The sequence below is a fragment of the Geotrypetes seraphini genome, chromosome 1 (genome assembly GCF_902459505.1).
Source record: "Geotrypetes seraphini chromosome 1, aGeoSer1.1, whole genome shotgun sequence".
Taxonomy (NCBI): domain Eukaryota; kingdom Metazoa; phylum Chordata; class Amphibia; order Gymnophiona; family Dermophiidae; genus Geotrypetes; species Geotrypetes seraphini.
Window position 1 is genome coordinate 377,846,424 of NC_047084.1, and position 15,227 is coordinate 377,861,650.

General features: G+C 39.0%; 1 protein-coding gene across 6 annotated transcripts in view; it reads right to left on the reverse strand.

Annotated features, from left to right (window-relative positions):
- The window catches only part of NRG1 (neuregulin 1), a 406,539-nt gene that overhangs the window by 67,695 nt on the left and 323,617 nt on the right, over positions 1 to 15,227 (reverse strand). For 2 of the 6 annotated variants that reach the window (XM_033915822.1, XM_033915812.1), the window contains exons 5-6: positions 7,458 to 7,516; positions 2,551 to 2,574 (exon numbers count right to left, since the gene is read on the reverse strand). In XM_033915822.1, coding sequence (XP_033771713.1) covers positions 2,551 to 2,574; positions 7,458 to 7,516 — 83 coding nt within the window. Of the gene's footprint in view, positions 1 to 2,550; positions 2,575 to 7,457; positions 7,517 to 8,059; positions 8,128 to 15,227 lie in introns of those variants that run through there. The other 4 variants (XM_033915850.1, XM_033915843.1, XM_033915861.1 and 1 more) reach the window with 3 other exon arrangements.

Genomic DNA, 15,227 nt, shown 5'->3' on the forward strand with positions numbered 1-15,227 from the left:
CTCATGCTTTTCCTTCTATGTACTCTAATCTTAATTACATGTGAACCGAGTCAAGCCCCACTGGGAGATGACCCGGTATATAAATCGAAGACTAGATTATACTGTGGCTGGATCTTCTATGTTTGATGGTGGGGACACTTCATTTCCCAGGGCCTAGACAGGAACAGACTAATTTTCTGGAGTATGAAGAAAAGTGGAGTTTTTTTCTTTGACTAGTGACTGTTATGGGACCACTGTATGTGCATCTACAATTGTGGTGTCTGCTATAGCAGTGGCTTCCTTGCCAGTAGTGGCTTTAACTGAGGTCTTTTTTTCTCCACTTTTATGTTGTATACTCTAGATTTGGTCCTAATTTACCTCCCTTGGCATTGAAAGAGAGTAGATTCTAGTTTTGTATTATATAAAATTATCCGCAATGTCTGTAAAGTACTTCAGATTTTAAATTAAAGGAAGCTGCATGATTGTTGCAGTGACAGAAGTCCTGTTAATGTGCATTAGAACATTTTTGGAAATGTCTGTTCTGCTTGACATCATGAATGGTCACCTGACCCACTTGTGTGACTGGTGAACCTTCCAATCTTCTGAGAAAATTAGAACTATATTCAAGTATTTGGATGTTTCTTTTTATTTTTTGCAATTTTTGTAATTGAAATTATTTATAGAATATTAATTTCATTATTACATAGTAACATAGTAAATAACAGCAGATAAAGACCTGAACGGTCCATCCAGTCTGCCCATAAGTTATACTCATTAAAAAATACATGATTAGATTAACTTGTCTCTTCTTTGATATTTCTGGGCCTTCAACTATAAAGTCTGGTATTGTCCTAGGTTCCCCTATGCTGAAGTTGCCATCCAAGCTCACTCCAGTCTATCCAACCATCCCATTGTTTGCTGGACAGCTACTGTAAAGTCTGGCCAGTAACATCTTCCTGTTCCATATTAGTAGAGTTCACATTGATGGCCACCCCAGCCCATCCTACACAGAATCACCATATATGGAACACACTGATTGCTGTGTTATCATGCTTTGAACAATCCGGCATGAAATATATCCACACCAGTTAAAAATCAGAGAGGGGACAAATCCTACAGCCCTTATGGGTCCACAATACTTTATTGATTAATGCAAACTTGGAAATAGAGAATGCATTGGCGGAAGGTAAGTATGCATGGACATTGATATTTCTTTCAAGTTTATTGAACTCATCTATGGTACAAGGAAATGAAAAAATACAATGAAAAACCTAACTACTTGACAGCCCTCTTTAATTGATAAGATTCAAGGATAGTCCTGCGAGCAAGTCTTCCCTGGACACAGCTCTCTTCATACTAGTAGGTAACTTTGCCTTATAATGCAACTAAATTTAGAGCACTCACTACCATAGACTGAAAGTACAGTTGTAAAGAGTTTTTTACAAGCATATATAGAACTCCTTTCTATACAGACGTTCAGAGTGAACACAGGTATCTTACACGATTCAATATTCTAATTTATAGTATTTAGCATTAAAACTGAATTGCTCCAGCTACAAAAACACCCGGGTCTGCCTGCTGTATCACATTATGTAGATCATTTCTTGTGACTCATTGCATTGGTGCAGCGTGCATGCTTCTCGCCTTGTTTAGATTTATTGTACTTCATTTACCAAACTCAATAAAATTTTTTGAACTAAAAAAACCCCCCCCACAAAAAAACACCTAATTATACTTCTCTATAGTTTTGAAAATGTAACACTAAGACCTAACTCTATCTCTAACTTCTTATTTGTTCCTGAGCAAAAGTACATGTTGAGGATCCCTGTGCATACAGACCATTAATATAGGTAAACAGCGTTTGAAAATTGCTCTCCCCATGGACTATGATTTTACTAAGTGAGGATGTCAAAAAGAGGCTTACACACAACAGGACATCAAAAAGCAACATCAACTTGTCTGAGCACTCTCTCTATTCATGTTGCTACAATTTAAGAGTATACGTTGTCTATCTAATTTTGGACATATTGATTAGATAATCAAGTACGTTTTATTTAAAATTTGATTCAATCGCTTATTACACTTTCTAAGCGATATTAAAAAGGGGGGGAAATAACATATATCATCACACTCATATAAGTGAACAAAACAAGACAACGCAGACACACAAAGGAGGAGGGGCAGAACTACAATGATTATAGGACAGGAGAACAAATAAGGTATGAACAAGTGGGGGAGGGAGGGGGTCAGCTGTCACAGTGGTTGAGTTCTTCAGTGTTTTTCAGTACTCAGCACTAGGTAACACACATTTAACTATGTAGAAAAGTACTGCAGGTGTGCATGATCTTATATCCTGAGTGTTATGCTAAGCAGCTTGCAATTATACAACATATTGTCTATGTTCAATTACTATCCCAGAGATGGAAAGATAAGGAATGCTGTTATAGCTGTATGATCCCTTCTAAAGCGTAAGGAAATTGGTTAGGAATTGAAGGAAAAAAAAAAAAAAAAGAGGTTTTAAGCTTTCACGGCTCTAAACTCTGCAGGCTAAAAGGAATGAGTGATCCATACCCATAAATCCAATCCCAAGATGCTCTGCCAATGCAGAAAGTTGACAAAAAGAAAGAAAAAGGGAAAAAAGTTTAAGAAAAGAGCAATACACTGTACTCCAAAACAAATCACACATGAACATGGCTAAGGCTGTGCTTGCACACTGAAACAAGACATGTGGCACACAGTTAAAAGAGCAGTGCTCAGATAGGCTCCCATAGGCTCAAGTGGAAAAGTGGACTTGTTTTCTCTTTGCTTCAAGAACTAAAGAGCACATGTGTGGGCTTTAACCCTTTAAAGTTATTTTTTTTTTTTCCTGAGAATTAAGATATGTGGCCTCAGGATGCTACATGCAAAGGTTAACTTTAGTTACTCCATGATGATTCCCCTGAGGGTTAAAATCAAAGCATTAAGAATAAGGGTTTTACTTCCCCATTATACTATAAATATCTTTTACCTGCCCATTTTTTAACTATAAATGCCTTCTGTGACATGAAATTTCAGAAGCCACATCTATATGGTTTAAATCTGTACATATCGGTACGTAGCCCACTGTCTTTTTATATGCTATAAGTAAAAAACAAAACAACAAAATAGTGGGTAGCTCAAAAGATATTAAGCTATGTCCAGAATAGTCTCCCTCCATTGCACATCTCGGGGCATAGAGGCCGAACTGACAAGTTAAGCCAAGGCCTCAGAACTGTAAAGGACTCTACTGTCAGACAAATAAATACCCCACCCTGTTATATGATCTAACAGCCAAACTCGAGGTGATTTAGGAAAGTAAAAAAAAAAATAATAATAATAATTCATCTGACATCAATGTTTTCTACCAATGAGACTACTGAAGGATAACTTAACGGCTCTTTATCGTTTCACTGCCACATCTGCAGTGAAATTCCAGTGGTCAACTAACACAAACCATGCAGCTTCTAGTATACAACATTCATAACAGTTGTAAAATACCTTAATTTTTATTTCTACCATGCTAAATCTCTCTTTCAGAATCTGCAAAGTAAAAGCCAACAATATTCTGTTCATTGAGTTCAGGATGAATCACAAGGTTTACTCTAGTTATACAACCAGAACAAAAGGGTTTTCTTTAGTCAGAGGTAAGGCAGAGTCCTATTTTAGTGAGCCTTGCATCCCCGTACATCCTTTTGGCAAATATTTAAAGCAGATTTCAATTTTTCACTTACTGATGATCAACGCTGGGACCCAAGCATCAAAATGCAACAATTCTCTACAGACATTGGTACTCTATTACAAGATGTTACATAGACTGGTTAAAGTAAGTATTGGATAGGATGTCAATTAGTAATATTTTAAGGGTTAAATCAAATGGAATCTATTCAGATGCCTTTTTTTTTTTTTTTCCAAAAGAGCCATTTCTCCATGCCTATATGAGCACTACTAATGATAGGTATTAGTTGCACAGAAAGCTTGATTAAGTCCTTGATAAAATTAGTATCATGCCCATGCAGTACTATCACTCTATATTTATGTTAGTTAGCTCATGGGTAGGATCGCTAGCTTAGAACATAGTTTCATTTCACTGGTTATCATTCACATCAGGCAGCTTCCATTTGGAACAATTTAGTGGGGAACTGGTACTTAAAATGGGATATATTCTGGTCACGGGACCAAACTGAACAGCATGCTGAGGGAACATGCATTGCCTGGACTGGGCACGGTACCAATTCATGTCTCCTGTTCATGGTAAGTGTGTTTTATTTCAGTATGATTAAAGGAAGCAACGTACAGTATGCCCAGACTTTTCATTTGAGAAAGAAGCTATTACAGTACCGGTACTTGGTTTCAACTACTATTGAATCTGGTGCTGTCACTTGTTTGTCATCTTTGGTATGCTTTCCACTAAACTTCTTCGATCACTATTTTATTTTTGGCAAGGGTTCCTGTCAGTATGATATACCGGTACATCCTTTTACTTAATAAATCTTTTTATGGAGTGTAACAAACTAGAACAAAATATGTGTTGTGACTTGTTCCAAACAGTGAATGCACTATACCTAGTTTGACATACTATAGGAAGTCTAATATTTTTGTCTTGATCTGACAAAATATACAGGTATGCACTGGTTGGTGTGTGTGTGGGTGGGGGGAGGGGGGGCGAGGGGATTTGTAATGAATAAATGGTTACATAGAAAATTCTATTTGGGCCTTCTCTGTTTAGTGATCTTGGCAGCATCTTAAGAAGTTAAAGAAACTGATAAAATAGTTTACAATTTAAAAATGCTGAATAAGATATTAACTTACAGTGTTTATGCCAAGATTTTAAATTCAAGTACATTATAAAATATTTCTGAATTCACTGAAGCACTGTGCATAATGTAGTTTAACTACTTTTGATTTTAGAAAAAAAATACATTACTAAATTAAAGGAAACTATTCTAGCCTCCAAAACAATTGTCTTGTGCAGCATAGACTCCTTTCAGATTGAAAACATATATTATTTTCACTCTGCTTAAGAACAATAAAGGTCTCAGATTAATTATCTCATATCGGCTCGCAAATCTTCATGCTTCCGTGTGCATGGCATAGTGAATACTGAGCAGGTCAATTATTCAAGCATATAATGTAAATTATAACAAGTTTATTATGTCAAGTACATATAAAAAAACAAGTTATAACCTGACATGATTATATTAATAATAATTTTATTCTTATATATCGCCATACCGAAAAAGTTCTAGGTGGTTCACAACAAGCTGAGCTAGTACATATAATGCAGATAAAATCCAACAGATTGGATACAACCACTCAAAGATATTATACTTCTGATGCAGCCCTTGATAGGGTGAAACATGGACATGTCAGGTTATGATCTTTAACTTGTCGTTATGTGGTATAGTCAACACAATAAACGTGCTATGATTTGCCTTATCTACTTGATCTGCAGATCGAAGCATCTATCCTTGATTTTGGCATTGTGAATATTTATGTGAATCTAGCCCAAAAGACTGAAAACGTTGCTCCCTTAATCACTGTAGCCTCAATTCTGAAAAATTCTCAAGCTGTGCAAATGACCAAACCTCTGAAAATCTCTGGGCAGATAACGTTTTCTTAGCTGGGCTGATTCAGGTTATATTATGATCTGCCTCATAGGGGTTTACTCCTATGCGTGATAATTTGCAGAACTCAGAATTTCACAGAACTGGGCCCTTTTAATTATACGAAATTTGTCAGATACTTAAACAATGTCCTAAACAGACACAGACATGCATCCTAATATCTAACACTATTTAAAAAGTAACCTCTTATTAAATGAATTAATGGGTACTATATTTTTGAGGTCACATTTTTTAGTGCGATCCATATCAACTAAATTAGGCCTTGTTTGAAATCTTTGTCAATCCTAAAGAATGACCCACTAAGACATTAATACTGTACAAGTGAAACAGTCATTGTTAATAGTTACGTGGCAAACTACAGACAGTTAGGTAGGAACAGGACATACAATAAACATAGAGACTATGGGCTCATTTTATCAAGCCACGCTAGCGGGATTAGCGCTGACATTTCATCACGCGCTAACCTCCGCGGCCAGCTAAAAAACTAACGCCTGTTCAATGCAGGCATTAGCGGCTAGCGCGGCAGGAGGTTTAACACCCCTATAGGACCCCTGTAGCTAAGCTTTTTGCTTCACTTCCCTCAGTTATGGAAGGTTTTGGGGTTTTTTTAAATTTATTTCTCATCTAAGTTCAATTACATTATATCATCAATCAAAATAATTTTAGCTTCATAGACAAGATCTAAGGCTCTGTGTGATTGTTATGGTTGTAGTGGATTCATTATTTTTTAAAGATATCCATTAATTAGCATAATATTTGCCATTGCGATCATATGTGAGCTTAATTATTTTTTTTAGAGCCATGTGTAATTTTTATATTGCGGCAGTTTTATAACCTTTCTACTGCCAGTAGTTATCACCAGTCTCTGGAACTGTAAAATACGCCCATTGGATCAGTATGTCTTCTTATGGATATTTAGACATATTTCCTTTCAAATGTTTCCCTTTTCTAAATGCACTAAATATTACACAAACAGGGGAAGTATAGCCATTACAAAATTTATTTATATATCTGTGATTTTTCAACAGATTTACTCTTCACTACGTGGCTTAACCTAAACATAGTGGCTTTTATCATGTCTTTTTCCCATAAAGTGCTGTTGTGAAAAGATAACTCTAGTAACATTATAATAACTTAACACTCCGCCCCCCCTCCCCCCCAGGAAATATTTGAGAAACTGTTTAAGGAAATGGCACGGAGGTTCAGCCTTTTATATATGGCTTAAATTATCTTCCCCTTACACTTAACTACACACAATGAAGATGCTTCAAGCTTCACCATTTTGGTTTCCTTTTTATTATTCTTATTTTCTAACAATTGGGTGTAACTTATTTCTGTTATTGTTAAGAGACTTAAGACCCTTAATTTAGGCATCTTATTTCTCAGCGACATAAAACAGAGAAAACCCCTTAGTAAAACTTCAGACTGATCCCTCCTCCCTTCTACAAGGTAACTTATATGGACTTTCACTCCAAAGAAGTGATTCTCTTGTCCGATACTATTGATGTATGTTAAGAAATATTAAAATAATTTTATTCACTTTTTAATACAGGTGGCACTGAATGTTTGTATCATGATACCACTCTGTCTCAGCATCACTATTTATAATACTTTGTCTATCAACACCTTCCATAGCCTATACATTCCAATAGCAATGAGTTGTTATTGTTATGGGCGTTGTTATTATTTTCATGCTACAATCAAAGACAAATAGTATTAGGACCTATTAGAGAAAGCATCTGGTTCTAGGAGAACTTTGAGGAAAGATGCAGCAACAAGAAAGCACCGACTGAGCATGCTCCTATTCAGGCAGAGACAGAAAGGAAGTGGACGTACTGTAGAAGCTGGCCATTACGTAGTTTTGGCAGCGATCACCAGTAAACTCATTTGGGCACCTGAGAGGGAAGACAAAAAAAAAGAATAGTAGAGAAAACAGAGAAAAAGAGAAGAGTTGAGTATATGCCAAGAAAGAGGGTCCTTTCAGTGTAAACTTACTGAGCTTGACGAGTACACCTCCAAGGACGGCAACTTGTCTCTTCGTGCCGACATGGCCTGTAGTCTTGAAGCCTCATAAATTTAATATTTTGGTCAAACAGAATTCAGTTTTGAGACAAGTTGATGCACAGACTCCCATTACCCTATTTTCTTATACACATCTATTTCACGGAGGCAATAGGGAAACTTGGTCATCCATCAAATGTTTTATTCTTTTAGCATGAAGTTCAGATTTGATGCTACAGATTTGACCTGGGTTAAATTGGATCATCAAGAGATCTTTAACCAGGCTTCAAAATACTTAAGCAATGCTGAAAGAGGCTATGAGCTAAGGCACAACAGAGAACTGTTGCAGTCTGAATAGTGAAGACACCAAGCCAAATAGCATTTTTGTTGCTGTAGTTGGGGAAAGAGAAAGCAAAGATCAGATTATTTTGACATACTTCCTGTGCTTACGATTCTCAGGGGAACAGTGTCAGTACATCTTGCTCCAGTGAATTCGGATGGGCACCTAAAGGGCAAAAATGTGATGAGCAACAGGGCACAAAACTGCTGATCTATCAAGCCTGGCATTCGTTCTAAGAGCAACCAAGAGGATTCCTCCAGATGACCTCAAGAAGAAAACAAGTTAAAGATACCCTTAAGGTACACAAAAAGGGTATTTAAAAAAAACAAAACAAACAGATTTTTGTGACATTTTGGGTGAAAATAGAGAACACAAACTTACTTTTAATTATATCAATTGCTATCTCTTACAAAACAAACATTTCTCTGTAAACAGACATTTAGGGGTTCATTTTATAACAGGATCCCTATAAAAATACCCAAAATATAAAAATCAAAATGGTAGCAGTGCTTCTGATACAATCATAAACTGATATGTAAATACCAAGAATGTTTTTTTTCTATATTTTTAAGTTATTAAGTATCACGGGGGAACCTTTTACTAAGCTGTTCCTGAAAGCAACCTGAAGTATCAGCAGTTCAGGGCTTTCCTGTGTGCTTAGGCCACTTTTAGCATGGCTGTGAAATGGTTGCATTTCCTATATTCTTCATTAAAGGCCATGCGCTAATTTCCCATTAGTGCATGGCTATTAATGTAGGGGCCCTTACCCACACATATTTAATAGGTGGTAAGGGCTCCTGCACTAACCATGTGAATGATTTAGGTCTTTTCTCTTATTTTTTGGAGGTTTAAAAAAAAAAAAAAAAAAAAGTATATTTTATACTTGTAAAATTGTAAACCACCTGAATCCTAGAAGGCTAGGCAGCACATTAAATTTTTTTAAAAAAACTATAAATTGTAATCGGTTAGCATGTGGCGATGTAGTTGTGCTAACTGATTAGCACTGGACACACCTATTCTCCAAAGTCCAAAAAGTGGGAATGGAACAAGTAGAATAACCGGGGGTTTTAAGAAAGATTTGGACAAGTTCCTGGAGGAAAAGCCCATAGTCTGTTATTAAGACACGGGGGAAGCCACTGCTTGCCCTGGATCGGTAGCAAGGAATATTGCTACACCTTGGGTTTTGGCCAAGTACCGGTGACCTGGATTAGCCACCATGGGAACGGGCTGCTGGGCTTGATGGACCATTGGTCTGACCCAGTGAGGCTATTCTTATGTTCTTAAGATATAAATCCCTCCTTTACAAAGCCGTGCTAGTGTTTTTAGCGCCGGCCGCCACGGCAACAGCTCTGACGCTCATAGAATTCCTACGAGCACCTGAGCTGTTACCTCCGCGGACGGCGCTAAAAATGCTAGTGCGGCTTTGTAAAGGAGGGGGTCAATTATTTGACCCCCAATAAAGTGGAGTTTATAGAATCTCTCCTTTTTTTGAGACTTGATTCTGTCAATATAGCCCCGGTTGTTCTGCGTTGTTCCATCCCCACTTTTTGGAATTTTTTTTTTGCTTTCCGGGGGTGTTTGTTTCCTTGGTTTTTTTTTTATTGTGTGCACACCTACTCTCCACCACCAAACCAAACACACAGTATTTTTCTGTGGATTTAGTGGTTGTACAAGGGCCCCACAGTGCGAAGACCCCTGAAGCAGGTGATTGCTGAAATACTAGTCTCTGCTCATTTAACATTGTGTTTTTAATCAAGCTAAATATTGTGACTGATAATTTGATTTGGACACTGCATTGATAATTTTGAAGTGATTTATTTTTAGGGGGACACTGGGATATGTTACAGAGGTCTTATTATAAAATATGGGGCAGATGGTAACTCATAATTGAAAAAATTATGATCGCCTCAATTTTCCTTTTTGGTGGACGAATTTATGTTCAAGCTATAGATATGAGAAAATGAATGCTGACATGTTGGGGGCATAGCAATTTATTTAAATTGGTTTGGAGACCATTGACATCTTTTATTTCTTCATTATAGTTGTCTTTTGTCTTTAATTTTTGTTTATTTCCATACACATCCAGGGAAGGGCGAGGGTGGGGGGAAGGATACTTTTATCTTAATTTTAGCCCTTTGAATACATACATCCAGGGTGGGTGGGAGGAGGGTGAGATTACATTACTACTTTAAATAGGGAAAGGTTATTGAAAGAAGCTATGTATTTATGTTTTTGTTGACTAGTTATTAGAAGGGTGGGTGGGTTTAAATGCTCATGTATGCCTGTAAGATGAATGTGCTATTCTTGATTTATTATATGTTTATATACTTCTGTATTGCACCGTTGATGTATGAAAATCAATAAAGATTTTTTTTAAATGGGGCAATTTCTATTCAATTATTTTTAATTTCTTATATATCTTCTACAAGTCCAAAGCTATCAATGTGTTTACATTCAGGTACTGTAGGTACTTTCTGTCTCTAGAGGGTGAAATCAGCACTAGATAAAACCATCAAAGTGCACTGAATTTGGCAACTGTAGATCACTGCATTTGATATCTCATTTTATTCACATGAAGGTGTCAGCTGTGTAACTAATTTATAGAATACACACACTTATGTGCATGAATGACATTACAAATTGGCATTTATGCACGTGAGGTGCTATAAAAGTCGCATTCTAGATGCATGGCGTGTAACAATAAAAAGGCCGTACCAGTGGGTGGAGCATGGGCATGCCGTAGACATTCCGCATAGTTACACACACACCTTATATAATAGTATCATATGTGCGCATTGAAAGGTTCACTCAGCATGCCAGTTTATGCCTGCCATTAGGTGTAAGCTGTTGCACCTATGTTTTGGCACACCAAAGTGGATTTGTGCTACTATTCTATTCTATTCTAATATGATCTGAAATTCCACTTCATTATATTATTTTTTAAATTTACTATCAAAAACTGCCATGAAGGCATTACAACTGATGGTATATCGAATGCATTTTGTGAGTGATAGATAATTCTTAGCATACACTAAATTGTTTAGCGCCCCATGATGAATTCACCCCTATGTGCACTTTTTTCTCATGTCTACGTTTAGGTGTCATGGAAATGAATTGCCCCATAGTCAACTTGACTGAAAGATTAGGTTCTTACCTGGATATGCTAAAAACATATCTCTTCTCCTTGTAAACCTCAAGAACAGAAATCTTCTACTCTGTTATATTCTTTTATAACCTAAGAATCTTATTGTAACTGCTCAGAAAGAGCTAGGAATGTTATTGTAAGCTGCAATGAATCCTTGTCAAAATTTTGTGGGGGTATAAGAAATTGGTATGGTATGGTACAATCTTGTTTCTGTTAATATACACAGGAGTCTGTACATTAGGTGATCAATCCATGCTCACAAACCACTTGCAGAATGTGTCAATCACATCTTTCAGCTCCTCCTTCTTCACCAGCGTAGTATAACTCCCTCTTCAGTTTGTACCAAAGCACTCGAGCTCCACTGTAACAGGCAAAAAAAAGAAAGAGGGGCATGGGGAATTTCACCGGATATAACATATATTTCTGTTCTGCTCTGGTCTGCATAAAAAAGAACAATTATTAGCATGAACTTGCAAACATAGGTGTATCAATGAACCAACCTGCTGAGTGTCACTAGCACTAACACTTAAAGAACTCCAAAGCTCAATAACTCAGTACTTTATTAGAAAGCTAATCAAACATGTTAATTCAACTGACAGGAGAAGAACTTCAGTTCCTAACTATAGAGTTGTCAGGCAGAAAGCAGATTAATTACAGAATGCACAGGGTGGACTGTGTATATTAAGAGAAACAAGATTATTCAGGTAAGAACCTAATCTTTCATTCTGTTATTTATACACAGTAGTCTGTACATTAGGTGACATACAAAAGCAGTACCAGATGTCTAGGGAGGGACAGATAAGCTTTCTTGCAAAATTGAGGACCCAAAAGCAGTATTCTCTTGAGCTGCCACATTCACTCTACAGAACTTTGTAAAGGTATGGAGAGTAGACCAAGTTGCTGCTCTATAGATCTGTTTGGGCAGAACTTCCCAGGATCCACCCAAGAAGATGTCACACTTCTGGTCAAATCAGCTTTGACAGAAATAGATGGTTGTTTTTCACAATCATAGCCAATGTACGCCAACGAAATTGCCATGCAAATCCATCTAGCGAAAGAAGCCATGGAAGCCGTTCTGCCTAGTCTGGACTGACTAGTTAGCACAAAAAGATGGTCGGAAAGGTGAGACTCATTTGTCCTTTCCAGGTAGTGAAGGAGAACTTTTAACATCTAGCCTCTGCAATATCTCATCTTGCTTGTTTGAAATCATAGGCTAAAAAACAGGTAAACAAACCTCTTGGTTGAAATGAAAAGCTGACACAATCTTCAGTAGGAAAGAAGGTACTGTGCACAGAGAAATCCCAGCCTTTGAAATCCTTAGGAAGGGCTCTCTGCAAGAAAGAGTCTGCAATTCCAATATCTGTCTCGCAGAGACCATTGCTACTGGGAATACCATCTTCACCGTGAGTTCCAGAAGAGATGCCTTATGGAGAGGCTTGTATAGAGGCTTGGACAGGCTCTTCAGAATGATATTAAGATTCCATGATGGAAAAGGTTGGCATGCAGGAGATTACAACATGAGCATTCCCTTGAAGAACTGGGTCACATCACGGTCGAGATGCCAGAGATTGTTCTCCCCCTCAAGCCCTAAAGCATGAGAAGTCCACCATCTGGACCTTGAGAGATGCCACTGCTAGGCCCTTTTCTAATCCAGCTTGAAGGAATGCCAGGATCATAGGAATTTATGCCGTGAAAGGCTCAACCTGATATTTGGTGCACCAGAACTGGAAAGTCTTCCAGGCCTTAGAGTAGGCTGCAAATGTTGATTGCTTCTTTGCTTGAAGGAAATATAGCAATGGCTACTACAGATATCCCTTGTGGCTGTGAGCTCATTAGCTATGCCTTAAGACCAAAATGATCTGAGTTCTCCATGGGAATTGGACCCTGACTGAGAAGACCCACATGCACCAGTAGCATGAGGCACCTGTCTAATTGGAGATACACAAAAGATCCTTATACCAAGGCCAGTGAGACCAGTCTGGGGCTACCAAGATCACAAGTTCCTTGTGAGATGCGATTCTGTGAATGACCCGGCCCACCATGGGCCATGGGGGAAACACGTATAGAAGCCTAGATCTTCTTGTCAGGATTGAACCGTGTCCAACCCTGTTCTTCCAGGTTCTCCTCTTCGACTGTAAAAACGTTTTGCCTTTGTGTTCTTGGTTGATGTCATCAGGTCCATCTCTGGCCTTTCCCAGCATTGCACAATGAGACTGAATAATCTTTGGGACAGGGACCACTCTCTCCTTGGTCTTGAGTCTGCTGGCTGAGAAAGTCAGCCTGCTACGTGAACTGCTGAGAGTGTCTCAAGATGGAACAACATCCGAGCTTTCAGATGTCAGGAAGCACTTCTGGTGTTCTCCCTGTCTGTTCATGTAAGCTACCATGGTGCCATTGTCGGAGAACACTTGGACTGCCTTTCCTTCCAGGTAATGTTTCAATGCCCTCAGTGCTAGGCAAATGGCTTGGAGTTCCAGGCAATTTATAGACCATGTCCTCTGCAGGAGGGTCCATTGACCCTGTACCAGATGATTGTCACAATGGGCTCCCAAGCTGAAGTCGGTCATTAGGGTCACCCATGAAGAGATTCAGAGGGGTAAGCCCTTCAATAAAGTGTCCCTTTGGAGTCACCAACACAAGCTGTTCCTTGCATTCCCAGTAAGGAATGCCTCTGCAGGAATCACCCAGAGAACAGAGCATCCTGAAGAGGACACATTTGTGCTCTCGTTCATGGAACTACCTCCAGGGTGACTGCCATTGAGCCATCCTTTAACATCACTCCTCCCTCACTAGGGAGGTAGGTATGTTTAGTTTCTTGAGCCACAGTGGAATCCACCTTCTGCTGACTAAACAGCTGCTGAAAATCTGGAGACATCTAGTTTGAACACAGTTTTGGCCACCATTAGGGAGCCTTCTGGAGTCTCCCATTGTTCAGTGATCAGCAAGGTGATGTCTGGATGCAAGGGAAAAAAGGTGGTCTGAACATCTGTGCTGTTCATGACTATGCATGGTGCATGGCTGTTGAGGCTCCAACTTCAACTCCCTGAGTACATCCGTAATGACATGTGGGGTGGTAGCCAACTTTAACAGTTGCTACACTGACAGATCATCTTCCAAGTCGAGAACAATGATCTCTTCTTGACTCTCAGTCCCAAACAGTGAACCGGAATCCTCCAGGAAGGAAGCTGAGCCCTGTGACAATAAAGGCATGGAGCCTGATCTCCACTTGGTCGAACAGGCTGGGAGCCAGCCTCTTGCACGGTGGAGAGACCTCTAAAAGAGACATCTTTTCCTGGTCTGATATCAGCATGTCCCATACAGCGCAGTGCATCCCAGGCACATCATATAAGCTTTCCACAGAAAATTTACAAATTCTGGAGTAAATCCTTAGACAGGAGGCCCCAAGGACCCCAGCAGGACCTCAGACTGGTTTCTCTTGGGCTTCACAATGTCAGTGTACTTGTGTTTCGTGCCTTTGCTATTTGAGGACTCCAGAAGGGCTTTTCTCCTTACCACCAAAAGTGGCATGATATAGGAGTAGAACAGCCTTAGGAGTCCATCCCAGCAGATTTTGAGCCAAACTGAGGGGTTTTGAGGCAGATGGAGGCTTTAGAAAAAAAAAAGATCACCGCCACAAGAAAAATTGAGCCACAAATGACCTGTGTGGCTTCACTGATAGTAAAAAAAACAACTTAGGGAAAGGGGTTTTGGAGGTGGAGGACCCTATCTCTGGCCACAGAAACCCTTAAATTCAATGTTTTCAAACACTCTGATTTTCCCCATAGGGAATAATGGGCTATACTCACAGTGCTGCTGCTACTGGTGCCTGCCTATGTCAGCTTTGCTTCAGCCTGATTGTAGTGAAGAGAACTTTCTGCCTCATATCCTTGGAAATCTTCGGGCTATCAGTCAGACCCGAACCAAATGAAGGCTCAACCCCCATAAATCCTTGCGTGTGATGGGGGGGGGAGGGGAAATAAAATGCAGCTGGCTCCCAGAAACCCAAATAGATTCACAGGGGCCCCACAGCCTGCACTCAAGCCTTTAATAAATCAGGAGGTGAGCAGGCTCCCAGGGGAATGGACCCTGAGCCTCAAAGTAACACAAGGCAGGCTGGCTC